Below are 25,573 nucleotides of genomic sequence, written 5' to 3' on the forward strand. Positions count from 1 at the left end.
CGACGCTCCCCATCCAACCTGACAGAGCTTGAGAGGATCTGCAGAGAAGAATGGGAGAAACTCCCCAAATACAGGTGCGCCAAGCTTGTAGCGACATACCCAAGAAGACTCAAGGCTGTAATCACTGCCAAATGTGATTCAACAAAGTACTGAGTAAAGGGTCTGAATACTTATGGAAATATGATATTTAAGTTTTTTTTATTTTGAATACATTTGCAAAATTGTCTAAAAACCTGTTTATGCTTTGTCATTATGGGGTATTGTGTCTATAATTATTAGGGGGGAAAAAACTATTTAATCCATTTTAGAATAAGGCTGTAATGTAACAAAATGTGTAAAAAGTCAAGGGATCTGAATACTTTCCAAATGCACTCGGTGGGACAACCACATTTCACAGTCATAGTAAGTACATGTTTCTTCGATAAAGACGATATCAGCAGAGCCAGTAGGAGTAGGAAAAGACAAATGCTAGGATTAGTTTAAGGATTATTAATTTTTTTAACCTATGTGCGGAGCTGAGAAGGTGAGCTTGTGTGTGGAGTCTCCAGGCTTGACATCCTCAGTTGGGACTGTCTCCATCATGCTATAGGGGGGAGGTGGGGTCTCTGCTGGGAAGAAGGGAACAGCGGGGGGGCATTGAGGGAGTAGAGGGTGGAGCGGAACAAAGAGGGGCGGAGGGGAACAGAGGGGGGGGCGGAAGGGAACGGGAGGGGGACAGAAGGGGGAGGAAGAAAAATTACAACACATCAAAAGTTTAAAAAATATACATAGCTACAAAAGGATTATACTACTTATACTAGGACAAATGACTATTTGATCTTTATTAAGATGATTACTGCAATGGTACTGTATTACACTACCAGTAGTAGTACTGTATTACTATATTAGTAGTAGTACTGTATTACACTACCAGTAGTAGTACTGTATTACTATATTAGTAGTAGTACTGTATTACACTACCAGTAGTAGTACTGTATTACACTACCAGTAGTAGTACTGTATTACAATATTATTAGTAGTACTGTATTACACTACCAGTAGTAGTACTGTATTACAATATTAGTAGTAGTACTGTGTTAAACTACCAGTAGTAGTACTGTATTACAATATTAGTAGTAGTACTGTATTACACTACCAGTAGTAGTACTGTATTACAATATTAGTAGTAGTATTGTATTACACTACCAGTAGTAGTACTGTATTACTATATTAGTAGTAGTACTGTATTACACTACCAGTAGTAGTACTGTATTACAATATTATTAGTCGTACTGTATTACACTACCAGTAGTAGTACTGTATTACAATATTAGTAGTAGTACTGTGTTAAACTACCAGTAGTAGTACTGTATTACAATATTAGTAGTAGTATTGTATTACACTACCAGTAGTAGTACTGTATTACACCACCAGTAGTAGTACTGTATTACAATATTAGTAGTAGTACTGTATTACAATATTAGTAGTAGTACTGTATTACAATATTAGTAGTAGTACTGTATTACACTACCAGTAGTAGTACTGTATTACACCACCAGTAGTAGTACTGTATTACACTACCAGTAGTAGTACTGTATTACACTACCAGTAGTAGTACTGTATTACACTACCAGTAGTAATACTGTATTACAATATTAGTAGTAGTACTGTATTACACTACCAGTAGTAGTACTGTATTACAATATTATTAGTAGTACTGTATTACACTACCAGTAGTAGTACTGTATTACAATATTATTAGTAGTACTGTATTACACTACCAGTAGTAGTACTGTATTACAATATTAGTAGTAGTACTGTGTTAAACTACCAGTAGTAGTACTGTATTACAATATTAGTAGTAGTATTGTATTACACTACCAGTAGTAGTACTGTATTACACTACCAGTAGTAGTACTGTATTACAATATTAGTAGTAGTACTGTATTACACTACCAGTAGTAGTACTGTATTACACTACCAGTAGTAGTACTGTATTACACTACCAGTAGTAGTACTGTATTACAATATTATTAGTAGTACTGTATTACACTACCAGTAGTAGTACTGTTTTACAATATTATTAGTAGTACTGTATTACACTACCAGTAGTAGTACTGTATTACTATATTAGTAGTAGTACTGTATTACACTACCAGTAGTAGTACTGTATTACACTACCAGTAGTAGTACTGTATTACACTACCAGTAGTAGTACTGTATTACACTACCAGTAGTAGTACTGTATTACACCACCAGTAGTAGTACTGTATTACACTACCAGTAGTAGTACTGTATTACTATATTAGTAGTAGTACTGTATTACACTACCAGTAGTAGTACTGTATTACACTACCAGTAGTAGTACTGTATTACAATATTATTAGTAGTACTGTAGTAGTATTGTAGTTATTGTATTACACTACCAGTAGTAGTACTGTATTACACCACCAGTAGTAGTACTGTATTACAATATTAGTAGTAGTACTGTATTACAATATTAGTAGTAGTACTGTATTACAATATTATTAGTAGTACTGTATTACACTACCAGTAGTAGTACTGTATTACATTACCAGTAGTAGTACTGTATTACACTACCAGTAGTAGTACTGTATTACAATATTATTAGTAGTACTGTATTACACTACCAGTAGTAGTACTGTATTACAATATTATTAGTAGTACTGTATTACACTACCAGTAGTAGTACTGTATTACAATATTAGTAGTAGTACTGTGTTAAACTACCAGTAGTAGTACTGTATTACAATATTAGTAGTAGTATTGTATTACACTACCAGTAGTAGTACTGTATTACACTACCAGTAGTAGTACTGTATTACAATATTAGTAGTAGTACTGTATTACACTACCAGTAGTAGTACTGTATTACACTACCAGTAGTAGTACTGTATTACACTACCAGTAGTAGTACTGTATTACAATATTATTAGTAGTACTGTATTACAATATTATTAGTAGTACTGTATTACACTACCAGTAGTAGTACTGTATTACAATATTATTAGTAGTACTGTATTACACTACCAGTAGTAGTACTGTATTACACTACCAGTAGTAGTACTGTATTACACTACCAGTAGTAGTACTGTATTACACTACCAGTAGTAGTACTGTATTACAATATTATTAGTAGTACTGTATTACACTACCAGTAGTAGTACTGTATTACAATATTATTAGTAGTACTGTATTACACTACCAGTAGTAGTACTGTATTACAATATTAGTAGTAGTACTGTGTTAAACTACCAGTAGTAGTACTGTATTACAATATTAGTAGTAGTATTGTATTACACTACCAGTAGTAGTACTGTATTACACTACCAGTAGTAGTACTGTATTACAATATTAGTAGTAATACTGTATTACAATATTAGTAGTAGTACTGTATTACACTACCAGGAGTAGTACTGTATTACACTACCAGTAGTAGTACTGTATTACAATATTAGTAGTAGTACTGTATTACAATATTAGTAGTAGTACTGTATTACACTACCAGTAGTAGTACTGTATTACAATATTAGTAGTAGTACTGTATTACAATATTAGTAGTAGTACTGTATTACACTACCAGTAGTAGTACGTTATTACAATATTAGTAGTAGTACTGTATTACACTACCAGTAGTAGTACTGTATTACAATATTAGTAGTAGTACTGTATTACAATATTAGTAGTAGTACTGTATTACACTACCAGTAGTAGTACTGTATTACAATATTAGTAGTAGTACTGTATTACAATATTAGTAGTAGTACTGTATTACAATATTAGTAGTAGTACTAGTGCCATTGAAATTAGCCTAAATATTGTTCTGGTATCGATGGCTCCATCTTACGGTCCAAACACTTTGTATGCAGTCGGCTTGTACCGGTTCTTAACTACAACATTCTCCATTCAGGCTGCAAAGGCGTTGATTTCCTCCTGAACTAAATGTAATGGGATGTAGGTGGGGGGGGGGAATAAACAGGGAAAATATGCGTACTGTCTTTATAAAACACTGTTTCGCACCACCATGTTAGTGGTTAATGCTACTTCCTGATGTTGCACCCTGCGTCCAGACAGGGGTAAACAACGAAGTAGGACTAGCATTTCCTAGACATTAGTCGCTTTAACAAGGTGGTGAAAAATTGTGTTTCATAAAAGAAAGAAAGCATATTTTTCAGCGTTTTTTCCCCCCAGCCTTGTCACCATTTAAATCTAGTTTAGGATGAAATCGACACCTTTGCAGCCTGAATTTAGAATGTTTCAGGTATGAACCGGTACAAGGGGGATACGAGTGCATTGCCGGCCATTTGCATGGTAAGATGGAAACGACTCAATATCGCCACCTGCTGGCATTTGGGCTACATTGCAGTAATAAGCTCAATAGAGATAATAGCAGCCTAAAGCAATACAGTCATCGCATTTCTACCTATAATGTGGTATGGCACAGCTATAGGACTGTAGTAGTAGTTTTGTAGTATTAAGTATACGTATGCATTTAGTAGGTGTACCTGTGATGTGGTAGGGGCTGGTAGGTTCGGCTGAGCTGCTGGGAGAGTTGGGGTAGCTGGCGGAGGTGGGGGACTGGGTGAGAGAGGATGAGGAGGTGGAGGAAAAGGAGGCGCAAGGGAGAGGAGGGAAGGAGTCCGGATATGTAGCATTCTGGGGCATCAGGGGCTCGTTGTGGAGCGAGGCGTTCCGGAATTTAGCCAGTAGACTGTGCTGGGGGTTAAACTCACTGTGGCGGGGGACCAACACTGGGGGAAGCACTGAGGGGGGGAGGGGACAGACAGAGAGAGAGACAGACAAGACAGAGAAAGGGAGAGACAGAGAAAGGTGGAGAGAGAGAAAAAGAGAGAGAGATCGACAGTGAGAGAGACAGACAGGCAGAGAATGGGGGAGAGAGAGACAAACAGACAGACAGAGACAGAGAGAGCCAGAGAGACAGAGAGAGAGAGAGGAGGGAGAGGAGAGAAACAGAGAGAGGGGAGAGAGGGAGAGGAGAGAGACAAAGAGAGGAGAGAAACAGAGGGAGAGAGAGGGAGACAAGGAGAGAGAGAGAGGAGAGAAACAGAGAGGGGAGAGGAGAGAGGCAAACAGAGAGAGAGGAGAGAAACAGAGAGAGGGAGAGGAGAGAGAGAGACAAAGACCGAGAGAGACAGAGAAAGAGAGAGACAGAGAGATTGATCAGTCAGTACAGTTCTTCTCATATCAAATAACTGTAAATCCAGTTTGTCTCTGAACAGAACACAGTGCGGCTGTGATCAGGTTTCGTCCCACATCCCTCTACTGACCTTTATCTCAGATAATTAAAACACAGGAACAATAGAGAGACAGACAGACCACAGAGATGTGTCTGGTATGGCACCCTATTCCCTATGAGGGCCCTGGTCAACAGTAGTGCACTATTTATTGAATAGGGTGCCAATCCCGACTCAAGACTGGGTTAGATAACACAGGAAAGTCTACTGAGTCTGGCAAAATCCCATCTCTGATTTATATCTCTGATTTACATACTGTATATAGTAAAAAGGTATGCAATCAGTAAAAGGTAAGAAGAGTCTAGGCTACGTGTGACGTATTATATCATCCTGTATTGTAATACACCTGGTGTCTCTACCTGTCTGTAGGGGTTAATATAGCTTCATACCTGGTGACTGTAGGGGTTAATATAGCTTCATACCTGGTGTCTCTACCTGTCTGTAGTGGTTAATATAGCTTCATACCTGGTGTCTGTAGGGGTTAATATAGCTTCATACCTGGTGTCTGTAGGGGTTAATATAGCTTCATACCTGGTGTCTCTAACCGTCTGTAGTGGTTAATATAGCTTCATACCTGGTGTCTGTAGGGGTTAATATAGCTTCATACCTGGTGTCTGTAGGGGTTAATATAGCTTCATACCTGGTGTCTCTACCTGTCTGTAGGGGTTAATATAGCTTCATACCTGATGTCTCTACCTGTCTGTAGGGGTTAATATAGCTTCATACCTGGTGTCTCTACCTGTCTGTAGGGGTTAATATAGCTTCATACCTGGTGTCTCTACCTGTCTGTAGTGGTTAATATAGCTTCATACCTGGTGTCTCTACCTGTCTGTAGGGGTTAATATAGCTTCGTACCTGGTGTCTGTAGGGGTTAATATAGCTTCATACCTGGTGTCTCTACCTGTCTGTAGGGGTTAGTATAGCTTCATAACTGGTGTCTTTACCTGTCTGTGGGGGTTAATATAGCTTCATACCTGGTGTCTGTAGGGGTTAATATAGCTTCATACCTGGTGTCTCTACCTGTCTGTAGGGGTTAATATAGCTTCATACCTGATGTCTCTACCTGTCTGTAGGGGTTAATATAGCTTCATACCTGGTGTCTCTACCTGTCTGTAGGGGTTAATATAGCTTCATACCTGGTGTCTCTACCTGTCTGTAGTGGTTAATATAGCTTCATACCTGGTGTCTCTACCTGTCTGTAGGGGTTAATATAGCTTCATACCTGGTGTCTCTACCTGTCTGTGGGGGTTAATATAGCTTCGTACCTGGTGTCTGTAGGGGTTAATATAGCTTCATACCTGGTGTCTCTACCTGTCTGTAGTGGTTAATATAGCTTCATACCTGGTGTCTCTACCTGTCTGTGGGGGTTAATATAGCTTCATACCTGGTGTCTGTAGGGGTTAATATAGCTTCATACCTGGTGTCTCTACCCGTCTGTAGTGGTTAATATAGCTTCATACCTGGTGTCTCTACCCGTCTGTAGTGGTTAATATAGCTTCATACCTGGTGTCTGTAGGGGTTAATATAGCTTCATACCTGGTGTCTGTAGAGGTTAATATAGCTTCATACCTGGTGTCTCTACCCATCTGTAGTGGTAGGGGTTAATATAGCTTCATACCTGGTGTCTCTACCTGTCTGTAGTGGTTAATATAGCTTCATACCTGGTGTCTCTACCTGTCTGTAGGGGTTAATATAGCTTCATACCTGGTGTCTCTACCTGTCTGTAGTGGTTAATATAGCTTCATAACTGGTGTCTCTACCTGTCTGTAGGGGTTAATATAGCTTCATACCTGGTGTCTCTACCTGTCTGTAGTGGTTAATATAGCTTCATACCTGATGTCTCTACCTGTCTGTAGTGGTTAATATAGCTTCATACCTGGTGTCTCTACCTGTCTGTAGTGGTTAATATAGCTTCATACCTGGTGTCTCTACCTGTCTGTAGGGGTTAATATAGCTTCATAACTGGTGTCTCTACCTGTCTGTAGGGGTTAATATAGCTTCATACCTGGTGTCTGTAGGGGTTAATATAGCTTCATACCTGGTGTCTCTACCTGTCTGTAGGGGTTAATATAGCTTCATACCTGGTGTCTCTACCTGTCTGTAGGGTTTAATATAGCTTCATACCTGGTGTCTGTAGGGGTTAATATAGCTTCATACCTGGTGTCTGTAGGGGTTAATATAGCTTCATACCTGGTGTCTCTACCCATCTGTAGGGGTTAATATAGCTTCATACCTGGTGTCTGTAGGGGTTAATATAGCTTCATACCTGGTGTCTCTACCCGTCTGTAGGGGTTAATATAGCTTCATACCTGGTGTCTGTAGTGGTTAATATAGCTTCATAACTGGTGTCTGTAGGGGTTAATATAGCTTCATACCTGGTGTCTGTAGTGGTTAATATAGCTTCATACCTGGTGTCTCTACCTGTCTGTAGGGGTTAATATAGCTTCATACTTGGTGTCTCTACCTGTCTGTAGGGGTTAATATAGCTTCATACCTGGTGTCTGTAGACGTTAATATAGCTTCATACCTGGTGTCTCTACCCGTCTGTAGTGGTTAATATAGCTTCATACCTGGTGTCTCTACCCGTCTGTAGTGGTTAATATAGCTTCATACCTGGTGTCTGTAGGGGTTAATATAGCTTCATACCTGGTGTCTCTACCTGTCTGTAGGGGTTAATATAGCTTCATACCTGGTGTCTGTAGAGGTTAATATAGCTTCATACCTGGTGTCTCTACCCATCTGTAGTGGTAGGGGTTAATATAGCTTCATACCTGGTGTCTGTAGAGGTTAATATAGCTTCATACCTGGTGTCTCTACCCATCTGTAGTGGTTAATATAGCTTCATACCTGGTGTCTCTACCCGTCTGTAGTGGTAGGGGTTAATATAGCTTCATACCTGGTGTCTCTACCCATCTGTAGTGGTTAATATAGCTTCATACCTGGTGTCTGTAGAGGTTAATATAGCTACATACCTGGTGTCTCTACCCGTCTGTAGTGGTTAATATAGCTTCATACCTGGTGTCTGTAGTGGTTAATATAGCTTCATACCTGGTGTCTCTACCCGTCTGTAGTGGTTAATATAGCTTCATACCTGGTGTCTGTAGAGGTTAATATAGCTTCATAACTGGTGTCTCTACCCGTCTGTAGTGGTTAATATAGCTTCATACCTGGTGTCTGTAGTGGTTAATATAGCTTCATACCTGGTGTCTCTACCCGTCTGTAGTGGTTAATATAGCTTCATACCTGGTGTCTGTAGAGGTTAATATAGCTTCATACCTGGTGTCTCTACCCGTCTGTAGTGGTAGGGGTTAATATAGCTTCATACCTGGTGTCTGTAGTGGTTAATATAGCTTCATACCTGGTGTCTCTACCCGTCTGTAGTGGTTAATATAGCTTCATACCTGGTGTCTGTAGAGGTTAATATAGCTTCATACCTGGTGTCTCTACCCGTCTGTAGTGGTAGGGGTTAATATAGCTTCATACCTGGTGTCTGTAGATGTTAATATAGCTTCATACCTGGTGTCTCTACCCGTCTGTAGTGGTTAATATAGCTTCATACCTGGTGTCTGTAGTGGTTAATATAGCTTCATACCTGGTGTCTCTACCCGTCTGTAGTGGTTAATATAGCTTCATACCTGGTGTCTGTAGAGGTTAATATAGCTTCATAACTGGTGTCTCTACCCGTCTGTAGTGGTTAATATAGCTTCATACCTGGTGTCTGTAGTGGTTAATGTAGCTTCATACCTGGTGTCTCTACCCGTCTGTAGTGGTTAATATAGCTTCATACCTGGTGTCTGTAGAGGTTAATATAGCTTCATACCTGGTGTCTCTACCCGTCTGTAGTGGTAGGGGTTAATATAGCTTCATACCTGGTGTCTGTAGTGGTTAATATAGCTTCATACCTGGTGTCTCTACCCGTCTGTAGTGGTTAATATAGCTTCATACCTGGTGTCTGTAGAGGTTAATATAGCTTCATACCTGGTGTCTCTACCCGTCTGTAGTGGTAGGGGTTGATACAGATGTCTTTCTGTTTGGATCCGAAGGCGAATTCGCAGCACTCCAAGGCCTTGAGTTCGTGATGAGACTGTAGGTCGGGCCACCTCCACACTCTGCAGTAGATAACGTGGGGGAGACCTTTACGATGGGATACCTGGAGACGACCGTCCAGAGACCGAGGGATGGTCACACACTTACCTGTTGGAGGAGGTGGAGAGAGAGATTGGATCAGAGGAGTTTCAGAATAAGCTACAAGAAAGGCGAAGGGAACAGTTTAGGAACAGGTTGGTTCCTATGGATGTGTACTTCCTGTCTGTTATGGACACTGGGGAGTGACGTGTTTCCTGGTCCTAGTTGTGACAATCTCTGGATAAACACTCTTTGATCTGGTCACACACACACACGCACACACGCACACACACACACACACACACACACACTCACGTGGCGCTGAATTGTTTAGCTGTTTTACGTGCTCCTGACCAGTTCTGATATTTTTTGCGCTCCTCATAACTTTTAAAATAGTTTTTTGTCTTTTCTTACATAATGTTCCCGTCATCGTTTCCTGTGATGAAAAGATCTTCTGGACATCAGAACAGAGATCACCAACCTCCGTTTGGTTGAACATTTCTACTTTCAACAGGTCGAGAACGCAGGACTTCCTGCTCATCCCAATCCAGGCCCTAAAATCCCCGAGGCCCGGAAGCGAAAAGAGATGGGCGACATAGAGGCCGACGTGCGGCCGTCCTGATGAAACTATGGCGACGCGTAAATAATAAATAAAGTAAATATAATATAATATAATAAGAGTAAATAATAAATAAAGTAAATATAATATAATATAATAAGGGTAAATAAAGCCCCTCTGTCGTCGAACTGATCCGTTCGAGACCATCCTATGAACTGGACCTGAAGAATTGTAACATCCTACGCTTCCTGGGAGTCGTGGCTAAACAAGGACATGGATAATATACATCTAGCTGTTTTTTTCCCTGTTCATCGGTAGGATAGAACGGCATTATTACAAGGGGGGGTCTAACATCTCTAACATTAAGGATCTCTGCTCACCTCAGACAGAATACCTGTCTGAGGTGAGCAGAGATCCTTAATGTAGACTATTTACCGAGAAGAGTTTTCATCTATATTTTTCGTAGCTGTTGATTTACCACCGCAAACCGATGCACTAAGACGGCACTCAATGAGCTGTATAGGACCGTAAACAAACAAGAAAATGCCCATCCAGAGAACGTTCTCCTAGTGGCCGGTGATTTCAATGCAGGAAAACTGAAATCCGTCTTACCTCATTTCTACCACATGTGCAACTGGAGGCGAAAAAAACCTTTACTCCAAAAACAGAGATGCATACAAAGCTCTCACTCGCCCTCCATTTGGCATAACTGACCATAACTCTATCCTCCTGATTCATACTTACAAGCAAAAACTCAAACAGGCACATCAGTTACTGGCTTCAGTAATAAGTGTATCGACGGTAGCCTACTTAGTCAACAACGTAGCCTCTGCCAGCTAGCCTACTTCAGCAGTACTGTATCATTTTAATCATTTTAGTCAATAAGATTCTTGCTACGTAAGCTTAACTCTCTGAACACTCGTGACGTGTAGTCCACTTGTCATTCCAATCTCCTTTGCATTAGCGTAGCCTCTTGTGTAGCCTGTCAACTATGTGTCTGTCTATCCCTGTTCTCTCCTCTCTGCACAGACCATACAAACGCTCCACACCGCGTGGCGCGTACCTAATCTGGTGGTCCCAGCGCGCCGACCCACGTGGAGTTCCAGGTCTCCGGTAGCCTCTGGAACTGCCGATCTGCGGCCAACAAGGCAGAGTTCATCTCCGCCTATGTCTCCCTCCAGTCCCTCGACTTCTTGGCACTGACGGAAACATGGATCACCACAGACAACACTGCTACTCCTACTGCTCTCTCTTCGTCTGCCCACGTGTTCTCGCACACCCCGAGCTTCTGGTCAGCGGGGTGGTGGCACCGGGATCCTCATCTCTCCCAAGTGGTCATTCTCTCTTTCTCCCTTACCCATCTGTCTATCGCCTCCTTTGAATTCCATGCTGTCACAGTTACCAGCCCTTTCAAGCTTAACATCCTTATCATTTATCGCCCTCCAGGTTCCCTCGGAGAGTTCATCAATGAGCTTGATGCCTTGATAAGCTCCTTTCCTGAGGACGGCTCACCTCTCACAGTTCTGGGCGACTTTAACCTCCCCACGCCTACCTTTGACTCATTCCTCTCTGCCTCCTTCTTTCCACTCCTCTCCTCCTTTGACCTCACCCTCTCACCTTCCCCCCCTACTCACAAGGCAGGAAATACGCTCGACCTCATCTTTACTAGATGCTGTTCTTCCACTAACCTCGTTGCAACTCCCCTCCAAGTCTCCGACCACTACCTTGTATCCTTTTCCCTCTCGCTCTCATCCAACACTTCCCACACTGCCCCTACTCGGATGGTATCGCGCCGTCCCAACCTTCGCTCTCTCTCCCCCCCCTCTCTCTCCTCTTCCATCCTATCATCTCTTCCCTCTGCTCAAACCTTCTCCAACCTATCTCCTGATTCTGCCTCCTCAACCCTCCTCTCCTCCCTTTCTGCATCCTTTGACTCTCTCTGTCCCCTATACTCCAGGCCGGCTCGGTCCTCCCCTCCCGCTCCGTGGCTCGACGACTCATTGCGAGCTCACAGAACAGGGCTCCGGGCAGCCGAGCGGAAATGGAGGAAAACTCGCCTCCCTGCGGACCTGACATCCTTTCACTCCCTCCTCTCTACATTTTCCTCTTCTCTCTCTGCTGCTAAAGCCACTTTCTACCACTCTAAATTCCAAGCATCTGCCTCTAACCCTAGGAAGCTCTTTGCAACCTTCTCCTCCCTCCTGAATCCTCCTCCCCCCCCCTCCCCCTCTCTGCAGATGACTTCGTCAACCATTTTGAAAAGAAGGTCGACGACATCCGATCCTCGTTTGCTAAGTCAAAAGCGACACCGCTGGTTCTGCTCACTGCCCTACCCTGTGCTCTGACCTCTTTCTCCCCTCTCTCTCCAGATGAAATCTCGCGTCTTGTGACGGCCGGCCGCCCCTACAACCTGCCCGCTTGACCCTATCCCCTCCTCTCTTCTCCAGACCATTTCCGGAGACCTCCTCCCTTACCTCACCTCGCTCATCAACTCATCCCTGACCGCTGGCTACGTCCCTTCCGTCTTCAAGAGAGCGAGAGTTGCACCCCTTCTGAAAAAACCTACACTCGATCCCTCCGATGTCAACAACTACAGACCAGTATCCCTTCTTTCTTTTCTCTCCAAAACTCTTGAACGTGCCGTCCTTGGCCAGCTCTCCCGCTATCTCTCTCAGAATGACCTTCTTGATCCAAATCAGTCAGGTTTCAAGACTAGTCATTCAACTGAGACTGCTCTTCTCTGTATCACGGAGGCGCTCCGCACTGCTAAAGCTAACTCTCTCTCCTCTGCTCTCATCCTTCTAGACCTATCGGCTGCCTTCGATACTGTGAACCATCAGATCCTCCTCTCCACCCTCTCCGAGTTGGGCATCTCCCGGCGCGGCCCACGCTTGGATTGCGTCCTACCTGACAGGTCGCTCCTACCAGGTGGCGTGGCGAGAATCCGTCTCCACACCACGTGCTCTCACCACTGGTGTCCCCCAGGGCTCTGTTCTAGGCCCTCTCCTATTCTCGCTATACACCAAGTCACTTGGCTCTGTCATAACCTCACATGGTCTCTCCTATCATTGCTATGCAGACGACACACAATTAATCTTCTCCTTTCCCCCTTCTGATGACCAGGTGGCGAATCGCATCTCTGCATGTCTGGCAGACATATCCGTGTGGATGACGGATCACCACCTCAAGCTGAACCTCGGCAAGACGGAGCTGCTCTTCCTCCCGGGGAAGGACTGCCCGTTCCATGATCTCGCCATCACGGTTGACAACTCCATTGTGTCCTCCTCCCAGAGCGCTAAGAACCTTGGCGTGATCCTGGACAACACCCTGTCGTTCTCAACTAACATCAAGGCGGTGGCCCGTTCCTGTAGGTTCATGCTCTACAACATCCGCAGAGTACGACCCTGCCTCACACAGGAAGCGGCGCAGGTCCTAATCCAGGCACTTGTCATCTCCCGTCTGGATTACTGCAACTCGCTGTTGGCTGGGCTCCCTGCCTGTGCCATTAAACCCCTACAACTCATCCAGAACGCCGCAGCCCGTCTGGTGTTCAACCTTCCCAAGTTCTCTCACGTCACCCCGCTCCTCCGCTCCCTCCACTGGCTTCCAGTTGAAGCTCGCATCCGCTACAAGACCATGGTGCTTGCCTACGGGCTGTGAGGGGAACGGCACCTCAGTACCTCCAGGCTCTGATCAGGCCCTACACCCAAACAAGGGCACTGCGTTCATCCACCTCTGGCCTGCTCGCCTCCCTACCACTGAGGAAGTACAGTTCCCGCTCAGCCCAGTCAAAACTGTTCGCTGCTCTGGCCCCCCAATGGTGGAACAAACTCCCTCACGACGCCAGGACAGCGGAGTCAATCACCACCTTCCGGAGACACCTGAAACCCCACCTCTTTAAGGAATACCTAGGATAGGATAAAGTAATCCCTCTCACCCCCCCCCCTGAAAAGATTTAGATGCACTACTGTTCCACTGGAGGTCATAAGGTGAATGCACCAATTTGTAAGTCGCTCTGGATAAGAGCGTCTGCTAAATGACTTAAATGTAAATGTAATGAGTCATCCCCACAGTGACCGTACGTACATATCCCAACCAGAAGCCATGGATAGCAGGAAACATTCGTACTGAGGTAAAGGCTAGACCTGTAGCTTTCAAAGAGTGGGACACGAACCCAAATGTTTATAAGACATACAAAACATCAATACAGGATTAAGATTGAATCCTACTACACCGGCTCTGACACTCGTTGGATGTGGCAGGACTTGCAAACTATCACGGGTTACAAAGGGAAACCCAGACGCGAGCTGCCCAGTGACACAAGCCTACCAGATGAGCTGAATGTCTTCTATGCTCATTTAGAGGCAAGCAACCCTGAACCATGCTTGAAGGCACCAGCTGTTCAGGACGACTGTGTGGTCACGCTCTCCGTGGCCGATGTGAGTAAGACCTTTAAACAGGTCAACGTTCACAAGACCGCAGGACCAGACAGATTACCAGGATGAGTACTCAGAGCATGCGCTGACCAGCTGGCAAGTGTCTTCACTGGCATTTTCAACCTCTCCCTAATCCAGCCTGTAATACCAACATGTTGCAAGCAGACCACCATAGTCCCCGTGCCCAAGAACACCTAGGTAACCTGTTTAAATGACTAACGTCCCGTAGCACTCACATCTGTGGCCATGAACTGCTTTGAAAAGCTGATCCTGGTTCACATCAACACCATAATCCCAGACACACTGACACTGGACTCACTCCAACTCACATACAACTGATCGAATCTCTATTTCACTCCACACTGCCCTTTCCCACTTGGACAAAAGGAACACCTACGTGAGAATGCTGTTCATTGACTGACTACAGCTCAGCATTCAACACCACAGTGCCCTCCAAGCTCATCACCAAGCTAAGGACCCTGGGACTGAACACCTCCCTCTGCAACTGGATCATGGATTTCCTGTCGGGAAGCCCCCAGGTAGTAAAGATAGGCAACAACACATCCGCCACACTGACCCTTAACACGGAGGCCTCTCAGGGGTGTGTGCTCAGTCCCCTCCTGTACTCACTGTTCACCCACGACTGCGTGGCCAGGCACAACTCCAACACCATCATTAAGTCTGTTGACGACATAACAGTGGTAGGCCTGATCACCGATGGTGATGAGACAACCTATAGGGAGGAGGTCAGTGACCTGGCAGTGTGTTGCCAAGACAACAACCTCTCCCTCAACGTCAGCAAGACCAAGGAGCTGATCGTGGACTACAGGAAACGAGGGGTCGAGCCACGCCCCCATTCACATCGACAGGGCTGTAGTGGAGCGGGTCGAGAGCTTGAAGTTTCTCTGTGTCCACATCACTAAGGATCTATCATGGTCCAAACACACCAACCCAGTAGTGAAGAGGGCACGACAAAGCCTCTTCCCCCTCAGGAGGCTGAAAAGATTTGGCATGGGGCCCCTCAGATCCTCAAAATGTTTTACAGCAGGCACCATCGAGAGCATCTTGACTGGCTGCATCACCGTTTGGTATGGCAACTGCTTGGCATCCGACCGCAAGGTGCAACAGAAGGTAATGCGTTTGTCCCAGTACATCACTGAGGCTGAGCTCCCTGCCATCCAGGACCTCTATACCAGGCGGTGTCAGAGAAAGGCCCTAAGAATGGTCAAAGACTCCAGCCACTCCATTCATAGACTGTTCTCTCTGCTACAGCACGGAAAGCGGTACCAACGCACCAAGTCTGGAACTATCAAGACCCTGAACAGCTTCTACCCCCCCAAGCCATAAGCCTTCTAAATATACTAAACAAAAATATAAATGCAACATGCAACAATTTCAACGATTTTACTGAGAAAATAAGCAAATCAGTCAATTGAAATAAATGCATTAGGCCCTAATCTTGGATTTCACTCAGTCATAGGTGGGCCTGGTAGGTCATAGGCCCACCCACTTGGGTGCCAGGCCCAACCAATCAGAATGAGTTATTCCCCACAAAAGGGCGTTATTACAGACAGAAATACTCCTCAGTTTCATCAGCTGCCCAGGTGGCTGGTTTCAGACAATCTAACAGGTGAAGAAGCCGGATGTTGAGGTTCTGGGCTGGCGTGGTTACATGTGGTCTGAGGTTCTGGGCTGGCGTGGTTACATGTGGTCTGAGGTTCTGGGCTGGCGTGGTTACATGTGGTCTGAGGTTCTGGGCTGGCGTGGTTACATGTGGTCTGAGGTTGTGGGGCCTGTTGGAAGTGGTTCTGGGCTGGCGTGGTTACATGTGGTCTGAGGTTGTGGGGCCTGTTGGAAGTGGTTCTGGGCTGGCGTGGTTACATGTGGTCTGAGGTTGTGGGGCCTGTTGGAAGTGGTTCTGGGCTGGCGTGGTTACATGTGGTCTGAGGTTGTGGGGCCTGTTGGAAGTGGTTCTGGGCTGGCGTGGTTACATGTGGTCTGAGGTTGTGGGGCCTGTTGGAAGTGGTGCCATATTCTCTAAAACAACGTTGGAGGTGGCTTACTGTATTGTATGGTAGAGAAATGAACATTCATTTTCCCCTGGTGGATTTTTCTCCAGCTCTGGTGGACATTATTTTAGTCAGCATGCCAATTGCACGCTTCCTCAAAACTTGAGACATATGTGGAATTATGTTGTGTGACAAAACTGCACATTTTAGAGTGGCCTTTTATTGTCCCCAGCACAAGGTGCACCTCTGTAATGGTCATGCTGTTTAATCAGATTCTTCATATGCCACACCTGTCAGGTGGATGGATTATCTTGGCAGTGGAGAAATGCTCACTAACATGGAGGTAAACAAATTTGTGTTTACAACATTTGAGAGAAATAAACTTTTTTCACAAATGGAACATTTCTGGGATCTTTTATTTTCAGCTCATGAAACATGGGACCAACACTTGACATGTTGCGTTTTATATCTTTGTTCAGTATAGTTAGTTAAATAGTTAACCAATAACTACCCACTAACCTTTTTGACTGATCACATACGCTACTGCTACTATTTACTATCGCTAACTTTATTCCTATAACATAAATATTATTTTCATATCTACCTCACTTACCTCATACCCCTGCACATCAACTAGGTACTGGTACCCTGTGTATGTAGCCAAGTTATTACTTGGTACTTCCTGTATATAGTTATCATTGACTCAGTACTGGTACCTGTGTATATAGCCAAGTTATTACCTGGTACTTCCTGTATATAGTTATCATCGACTCAGTACTGGTACCCCGTGTATATAGCCATGTTATTACCTGGTACTTCCTGTATATAGTTATCATTGACTCAGTACTGGTACCCCGTGTATATAGCCAAGTTATTACCTGGTACTTCCTGTATATAGTTATCATTGACTCAGTACTGGTACCCCGTGTATATAGCCAAGTTATTACCTGGTACTTCCTGTATATAGTTATCATTGACTCAGTACTGGTACCCCGTGTATATAGCCATGTTATTACCTGGTACTTCCTGTATATAGTTATCATTGACTCAGTACTGGTACCCACTGTGTATACAGCCAAGTTATTACCTGGTACTTCCTGTATATAACCTAGTTATCATTGACTCAGTACTGGTACCCACTGTGTATATAGCCATGTTATTACCTGGTACTTCCTGTATATAGTTATCATTGACTCAGTACTGGTACCCCGTGTATATAGCCAAGTTATTACCTGGTACTTCCTGTATATAACCTAGTACTGGTACCTGTATCATTACCTGTACCCACTATAGTGTTATTACCTGGTACATGTTATAGTTATCATTGGTAGTACTGGTACCCGTGTATATAGCCATGTTATTACCTGGTAGTTATAGTTATCATTGACTCAGTACTGGTACCCACTGTGTATATATAGTTATCATGTTATTACCTGGTACTTCCTGTATATAACCTAGTTATCATTGACTCAGTACTGGTACCCACTGTGTATATAGCCATGTTATTACCTGGTACTTCCTGTATATAACCTAGTTATCATTGACTCAGTACTGGTACCCACTGTGTATATAGCCATGTTATTACCTGGTACTTCCTGTATATAACCTAGTTATCATTGACTCAGTACTGGTACCCACTGTGTATATAGCCATGTTATTACCTGGTACTTCCTGTATATAACCTAGTTATCATTGACTCAGTACTGGTACCCACTGTGTATATAGCCATGTTATTACCTGGTACTTCCTGTATATAACCTAGCTATCATTGACTCAGTACTGGTACCCACTGTGTATATAGCCAAGTTATCGTTACTCATTGTGAATTAATTTTTTTACATGTTATTACTTTTCTATTGTGTCTCTATTTTCTTTCTCTCTGCATTGTTGGGAAAGGCCCTGAGTAAGTAAGCATTTCACTGTTGGTCTACACCAACGCATGTGACAAATAAAATGTGATTTGATCAGACGGGTTTACTCACTGGGTTGTCCGGGACAGCTGAGGGCCTTCTCCAGCTCCTCCATTGCTCCCTTCTTCTTCTTTAGTTTCTTGACCAGAGAGTCCACAGCCTTCTCTGCCCACTTCTCCTCTTCATCCCCTTGTTTCCATCCCAGAAGCCTCTTCACTGCAGGGCTGGTGAAGGAGAAGAGGGACGTGATGGAGGTGGAGGAATGCATGATGAGGGAGGGAGGGTGCTATGTAGAGATGGATGGAGGGAGGGATGGTGCTATGTAGAGATGGGTGGAGGGAGGGATGGTGCTATGTAGAGATGGATGGAGGGAGGGATGGTGCTATGTAGAGATGGATGGAGGGAGGGATGGTGCTATGTAGAGATGGATGGAGGGAGGGATGGTGCTATGTAGAGATGGATGGAGGGAGGGATGGTGCTATGTAGAGATGGATGGAGGGAGGGATGGTGCTATGTAGAGATGGATGGAGGGAGGGATGGTGCTATGTAGAGATGGATGGATGGATGGAGGGAGAAGAACCACCACTTCGGGTGAAAGAGGGAGGGAATGTGATGAGAGGAGGTGAGAGAGGGGGGGGGACAGGGAGATAGAAGAGGAGCGTGATGGATGGATTGTTTCCCAGATGGCTAAAGGAGAGCAGGAACGAGGGATCAGGGATGGAGCTCGAAGTGTGAGGAGTCTATGTAAACAGAAACTGGGGTTCATTAGTTCCGTTGGTGCTTCCTGAAGAGACCAGAAGTAGGGAGGAAGGTCTGGAACGGAGGTGGGAATGTTGGAATAATCCCAAATATCGGATTTTTCTCTGTCTCTTTCTCCCTCTCTCTCTCAGCAGAAATACGGTCTGGTCAGAATGGTAGCCTCCGGTCATGAATGTTATTCCTCGTGCAGGTCAGGTTTCAGTCATCTGACCAGAGAAGAGAGAGATGAAATTAGGCGCTAATTTAACAGAAACAAAGAGCTGTTCAGCAGGGCTATGAGTCATATGAACTAGAGGTTAAATATAACAGAAGACTTAGGAGAGAATTAGGACTCTAGGACACTGAATCAAGTCTATGGGGACTATAGGGGATGTCTATGACCTTCAGAAAGTCTTCAAAATGGATTCAATTGATTTTTTCTCTCTCTCACCCATCTACACACAATGCCCCATAATGGCGTCACAATACCCCATAATGACGTCACAATACCCCATAATGACGTCACAATACCCCATAATGACGTCACAATGCCCATAATGACGTCACAATACCCCATAATGACGTCACAATAACCCATAATGACATCACAATACCCCATAATGACGAAGTGAAAACATGTTTTTAGAAGTTGCCGGAGAGGAAGGAAACTGCTCAGGGATTTCTATCTACATTGTGTCCCAACACCCGCCAACCCCTCATTTACGCTACTGCTACTCTCTGTTCATCATATATGCATAGTCACTTTAACCATATCTACATGTACATACTACCTCAATCAACCTGACTAACCGGTGTCTGTATGTAGCCTCTCTACTGTATATAGCCTCTCTACTGTATGTAGCCTCGCTATGTAGCCTCGCTACTTTTATAGCCTCTCTACTGCATATAGCCTCTCTACTGTTATAGCCTCGCTACTGTTATAGCCTCGCTACTGTTATAGCCTCACTACTGTATATAGCCTCGCTACTGTTATAGCCTCACTACTGTATATAGCCTCTCTACTGTTATAGCCTCGCTACTGTTATAGCCTCACTACTGTATATAGCTCACTACTTTTATAGCCTCTCTACTGTATGTAGCCTCACTACTTTTATAGCCTCACTACTGTATATAGCCTCGCTACTGTTATAGCCTCACTACTGCATATAGCCTCTCTACTGTTATAGCCTCACTACTGTATATAGCCTCGCTACTTTTATAGCCTCTCTACTGCATATAGCCTCCCTACTGTTATAGCCTCACTACTGTATATAGCCTCGCTACTGTTATAGCCTCACTACTGTATATAGCCTCACTACTTTTATAGCCTCACTACTGTATGTAGCCTCACTACTTTTATAGCCTCACTACTGTATATAGCCTCGCTACTTTTATAGCCTCTCTATTGTATACAGCCTGTCTTTTTACTGTTGTTTTTATTTCTTTACCTACCTATTGTTCACCTAATACCTTCTTTGCACTATTGGTTAGAGCCTGTAAGTAAGCATTTCACTGCAAGGTCTACACTTGTTGTATTCTGTGCACGTGACAAATAAACTTTGATTTGATTTGATGAGGACAGGGGTGACTTTAAAACAGTTACAGAGTTTAATGGCTCTGATAGAAGAAGAATGAGGATGAATCAACAACATTGTAGTTACTCCACAATACTAACTTAATTGACAGAGTGAAAAGAAGCTTGTATACAATAAAATATATAAACATGCTTCCTGTTTGCAACAAGTCACTTAGGTAATACTGCAAAAATGTGGCTAAGAAATTAACTTTATGTCCTGAATATAAAGCGTTATGTTTGGGGCAAATCCAACACATCACTGAGTACCACTCTTCATATTTTCAAGCATGGTGGTGGCTGCATCATGTTATGGGTCTGCTTGTAATCGGCAAGGACAAGGGAGTTTTTAAGGACAAATAGAAACAGAATACAGCTATAACCATCGGCAAAATTCCAGAGGAAAACCTGGTTCAGTCTACTTTCCAACAGACACTGGGAGACTAATTCACCTTTCAGCATGACAATAACTTAAAACACAAGGCCAAATCTTCACTGGAGTTGCTTACCAAGATGACATTGAATGTTCCTGAGTGGCCTAGTTACAGTTTTGAGTGAAATCAGCTTGAGAATCTATGGCAAGACCTGAAAATGGATGTCTAGCAATGATCAACAACCAACTTGACAGAGCTTGAAGAATTCTTTAAAGAATAATGGGCAAATATTGTACAATCCAGATGTGCAAAGCTCTTAGAGACTCAACCAAAAAAAAGACTCACAGCTGTAATCGCTGCCAAAGGTGCTTCTACAAAGTTTGGACTCAGTGTACATCCCTCTGTCTCATAGCGAGGAGCCCCACAGTCTGGCCAGCATAGGTCACACCACTCACAGATGGACGGACAGACAGACAGACAGCATAGGTCACACCACTCACAGATGGACGGACAGACAGACAGCATGGAAACGGAAACATTCTGATCCAGACAGGCATGCTTTCTCTCTCTCTCTAGCTTGCTCTCTCCTCTCTGTCTCTCTATCTCTCTCTCCTCTCTCTCTCTAGCTTGCTCTCTCCCTCTCTCTCTCTCTCTCTCTCTCTAGCTTGCTCTCTCTCTCTCTCTAGCTTGCTCTCTTTCTCTCTCTCTCTCTAGCTTGCTTTCTCTCTCTCTCTCTAGCTTGCTCTCTCTCTCTCTCTCTCTAGCTTGCTCTCTTTCTCTCTCTCACTCTAGCTTGCTCTCTCTATCTCTCTCTCTCTCTGGCTTGCTCTCTCTCTCTCTAGCTCCCTCTCTCTCTCTCTCTAGCTTGCTCTCTCTCTCTCTCTCTAGCTCTCTCTCTCTCTCTCTCTAGCTTGCTCTCTCTCTCTCTAGCTCGCTCTCTCTCTCTCTCTCTAGCTCTCTCTCTCTCTCTAGCTTGCTCTCTCTCTCTAGCTTGCTCTCTCTCTCTCTCTCTAGCTCTCTCTCTCTCTCTCTCTAGCTTGCTCTCTCTCTCTCTCTCTAGCTCCCTCTCTCTCTCTCTCTAGCTTGCTCTCTCTCTCTCTCTCTAGCTCTCTCTCTCTCTAGCTTGCTCTCTCTCTCTCTCTCTAGCTCTCTCTCTCTCTCTAGCTTGCTCTCTCTCTCTCTCTCTCTCTCTAGCTTGCTCTCTCTCTCTCTCTCTCTAGCTCTCTCTCTCTCTCTAGCTTGCTCTCTCTCTCTCTCTCTAGCTCTCTCTCTCTCTCTTGAGTCGTTTATGTGGTCTTGTAAAAGAGTGATTCTTGTGATTTTCAGTCCTACGTTTTCTCCTGAAAAACCCTGGCTACTGTTTATGATCTGTTGCTCTTCATGAAACATGAACCTCTCTTGGACTGAGATGACAACAAAACGAATGTATTGTTATAATCATGATATATGTGGATTAAAATCCATACCACATATAAATAATGTACTAGCCTGGGGAACATAGGAATGCCAAACATGCCGTGAGCAAGCATCACTATAATTCAGCAGCAGACACGTGAGGTATGCTGTGTGCCGACGCGCAGCACTCTGTTCGAACGGCTACAGGACAGAAACTCTTATCTGTTCTTCAGTTCAGTCAGTCACGGTCAATTAAGAAATTCAATCATCTGACACCACATATTTAGCTTATATGTTAGTTGGAAAAGTAGCCTATAAAAACAGCGTGGGTTTGTATTTTGGCTAAATGTGGTGCGCACTACAGGCGCTCAACGCCCACTGCACTTGAATGCGGCAGCGCGGCACCAGCGCGTCTGTTCCGCTCTGCCTGCGTTGACTCCTTTCTGAAGCTGGCGTCACTCAGTCTACGGGCTGAGATAGGCTTAATTACCTAATGCTTTATCATCAGCACACAACCCCGAAGGTAAACACACCAGTTTCCCTTTACTACGAGAACGTTTTTTTCTTTTGTACATGACATGTTGAGGACGAGGTCCCCTCCCCAGCCCTCTGCACAGTTACACACTATCACAGAGCGACAAGGTAACCGCTTTCCCCATAGTCGTAGGTTACATATGCATGACAATTTCTTCCTACCATTTCACAATGTTGTTTCCCACCATAGCCAAAAAGCCAACCACGCTTTTAAACGGCACATTAACTTCCTATCAACACACAATAACCTAAGATCATTATTAAATATAAGGTGAAATAAAAAAAAGTTTCTGAGATAAAATAAAGTTAATCAGACATTTGAAAATGTTTGTCATGCTGTTCAACAGCCATCATGTTGATATTGTTTCAGTTCACTGTAAAAGGGTTACTTTGACAGTAGCCATCATAACATGCTGTGACACCTATTCAGATTAATACATCAAAGCAAGTACCTACACTGTAAACAGGTTTAATACTTCAAAGCAAGTGAAATACAGTAAAATGCTGTATTTCAGGCAAAATACAGTAACATGCTGTATTTCATATTACAGCACACCTACTGTCAGATTAATACCGTATCAAAGCAAGTACACACAGTAAAATACAGTAAAATGCTGTATTTCATATTACAGCACACCTACTGTCAGATTAATACCGTATCAAAGCAAGTACACACAGTAAAATACAGTAAAATGCTGTATTTCATATTACAGCACACCTACTGTCAGATTAATACCGTATCAAAGCAAGTACACACAGTAAAATACAGTAAAACAGCACACCTGCTGTATTTCAGTAAAATTACAGCACACCTACTGTCAGATTAATACCGTATCAAAGCAAGTACACACAGTAAAATACAGTAAAATGCTGTATTTCTGTATTCATATTACAGCACACCTACTGTCAGATTAATATCAAAGCAAGTATCAAAGTAAAATACAGTAAAATGCTGTACACATATTACAGTAAAATACAAAATACAGTAAAATGTAAAAAAAGCAAAACAGTAAAATACAGTAAAAAAAAAAGACTTCTTCAGTAATCTGAATGAATTAATGGATGTTTGACATTCATTGAGGTGAGGGGTTTAAAGACTTCTTCAGTAATCTGAATGAATTAATGGATGTTTGACATTCATTGAGGTGAGGGGTTTAAAGACTTCTTCAGTAATCTGAATGAATTAATGGATGTTTGACATTCATTGAGGTGAGGGGTTTAAAGACTTCTTCAGTAATCTGAATGAATTAATGGATGTTTGACATTCATTGAGGTGAGGGGTTTAAAGACTTCTTCAGTAATCTGAATGAATTAATGGATGTTTGACATTCATTGAGGTGAGGGGTTTTATTTCCCACGTCTTATACTGTAATAATGACATATGATTGGTGCGAGCCGTTTGGCAGCTAGCTAAAGATTTTAAACATTAACGTATATGAATTCATATTTTTGGTGGTTTATATCAGTGGCACTTCTAAATAAATGCTTCCACACTGGCAGTGACTACATGGTAAAAAGGCTCAACTCATTTAAGGTTTAAGACTTGCTGCCACTACAATCTGTCTCCTACACACATTGAAGGGGATCTATAACCATATAGGAGTTAAATTGGTACAGCATTCTCACTCAGGGGTGCAACATGTAGAGCACGCCTCTAGATATGTTAATGAGCCAGAATCAACAATACCGTGCACCCACTAGTGGTCAAAATGTTTTTGTCACTCCAAAAATACAGTATGGTACTGTATTCTGTGGGGTGGAATTACAGTACCGTTCAAAATACAGCAATTCCATTCCCACCCACAACATTTTCCCACAATGCACTATAATGTACAGTATGCTGCAGTAAAACGTTTGAGAGTATTTTACTGTTGATAATACCCAAAATGACCGTATCATTTACCATTTTCCATTACACTGTACCCTTAAACAACATGCTCCTGTAAGTGATAGCCTACAATAACCCCCTAGAAGACCCACACAAAGTTATTAATATCCTTTAAAAAAGGTACATTTTTCATCTCTCACCTCTGCTGTGTGATGTCCATTCACTACAGCGCTTCACTGTTGTGAAAGACGGGGGCAATTCCTGTCCCTCTGTTCCTGCGTGTGATGTCTGGCTGCCCAGTTGAGCGTGGCGCGGATAGAGCAAGGTGGGGAGCGTGTTTGCTAGGAGCCCTTGAGCCTCCACGAGCGGAGCGGAGCGCCACAACCCCGGCGTCAGCCAGGCTGGAGCCGCAGTGCCTGCGTGCCAGATCCCTCCGCCAGCCAGCCTGCCCCTGGAACTTTCCCAGGATTCGAGAAAGATTCAGACAGACAGCAGCGGTGTGCTCTCTCTCTGTCTCTCTGTCTTTCTCTCTCTCTCTCTCTCTCTCTCTGTCTGTCTCTCTCTCTCAATTCAATTCAAGGGCTTTATTGGCATGGGAAACATGTGTTAACATTGCCAAAGCAAGTGAGGTAGATAATATATAAAGTGAATATATAAAGTGAAATCTCTGTCTCTGTTTGCAGCTCATCCTAAAGTCATGATTGACTACACTGCAAAACTATTTGGAATTCTATTGCTCTTACAGAATTAATAGCCCACTATGAATAAATGTTTGAATGAACCTAGTAGAGTGAATATGTATGAGGATATTTTTATTTATTTAACCTTCATTTAACT

At 43.4% G+C, this 25,573-nt stretch overlaps 1 protein-coding gene across 2 annotated transcripts in view; it reads right to left on the reverse strand.

Moving 5' to 3' along the window:
* Positions 1–25,206, reverse strand: part of smad9 (SMAD family member 9) — a 46,330-nt gene extending 21,124 nt beyond the window's left edge. The window contains exons 1-5 of one of the 2 annotated variants that reach the window (XM_065004948.1): positions 24,937–25,206; positions 18,367–19,259; positions 9,234–9,449; positions 4,506–4,763; positions 504–608 (exon numbers count right to left, since the gene is read on the reverse strand). In XM_065004948.1, the coding sequence (XP_064861020.1) occupies positions 504–608; positions 4,506–4,763; positions 9,234–9,449; positions 18,367–18,562 (775 nt within the window). In that variant the 5' untranslated portion in view covers positions 18,563–19,259; positions 24,937–25,206. The remainder of the gene's footprint in view (positions 1–503; positions 609–4,505; positions 4,764–9,233; positions 9,450–18,366; positions 19,260–24,936) is intronic. The other variant, XM_065004949.1, reaches the window with a different exon arrangement.
* Between the last annotated feature and the right edge of the window lie 367 nt (positions 25,207–25,573).

The sequence above is a fragment of the Oncorhynchus nerka genome, linkage group LG19, assembly GCF_034236695.1.
Source record: "Oncorhynchus nerka isolate Pitt River linkage group LG19, Oner_Uvic_2.0, whole genome shotgun sequence".
NCBI classification, from domain to species: Eukaryota; Metazoa; Chordata; class Actinopteri; order Salmoniformes; family Salmonidae; genus Oncorhynchus; species Oncorhynchus nerka.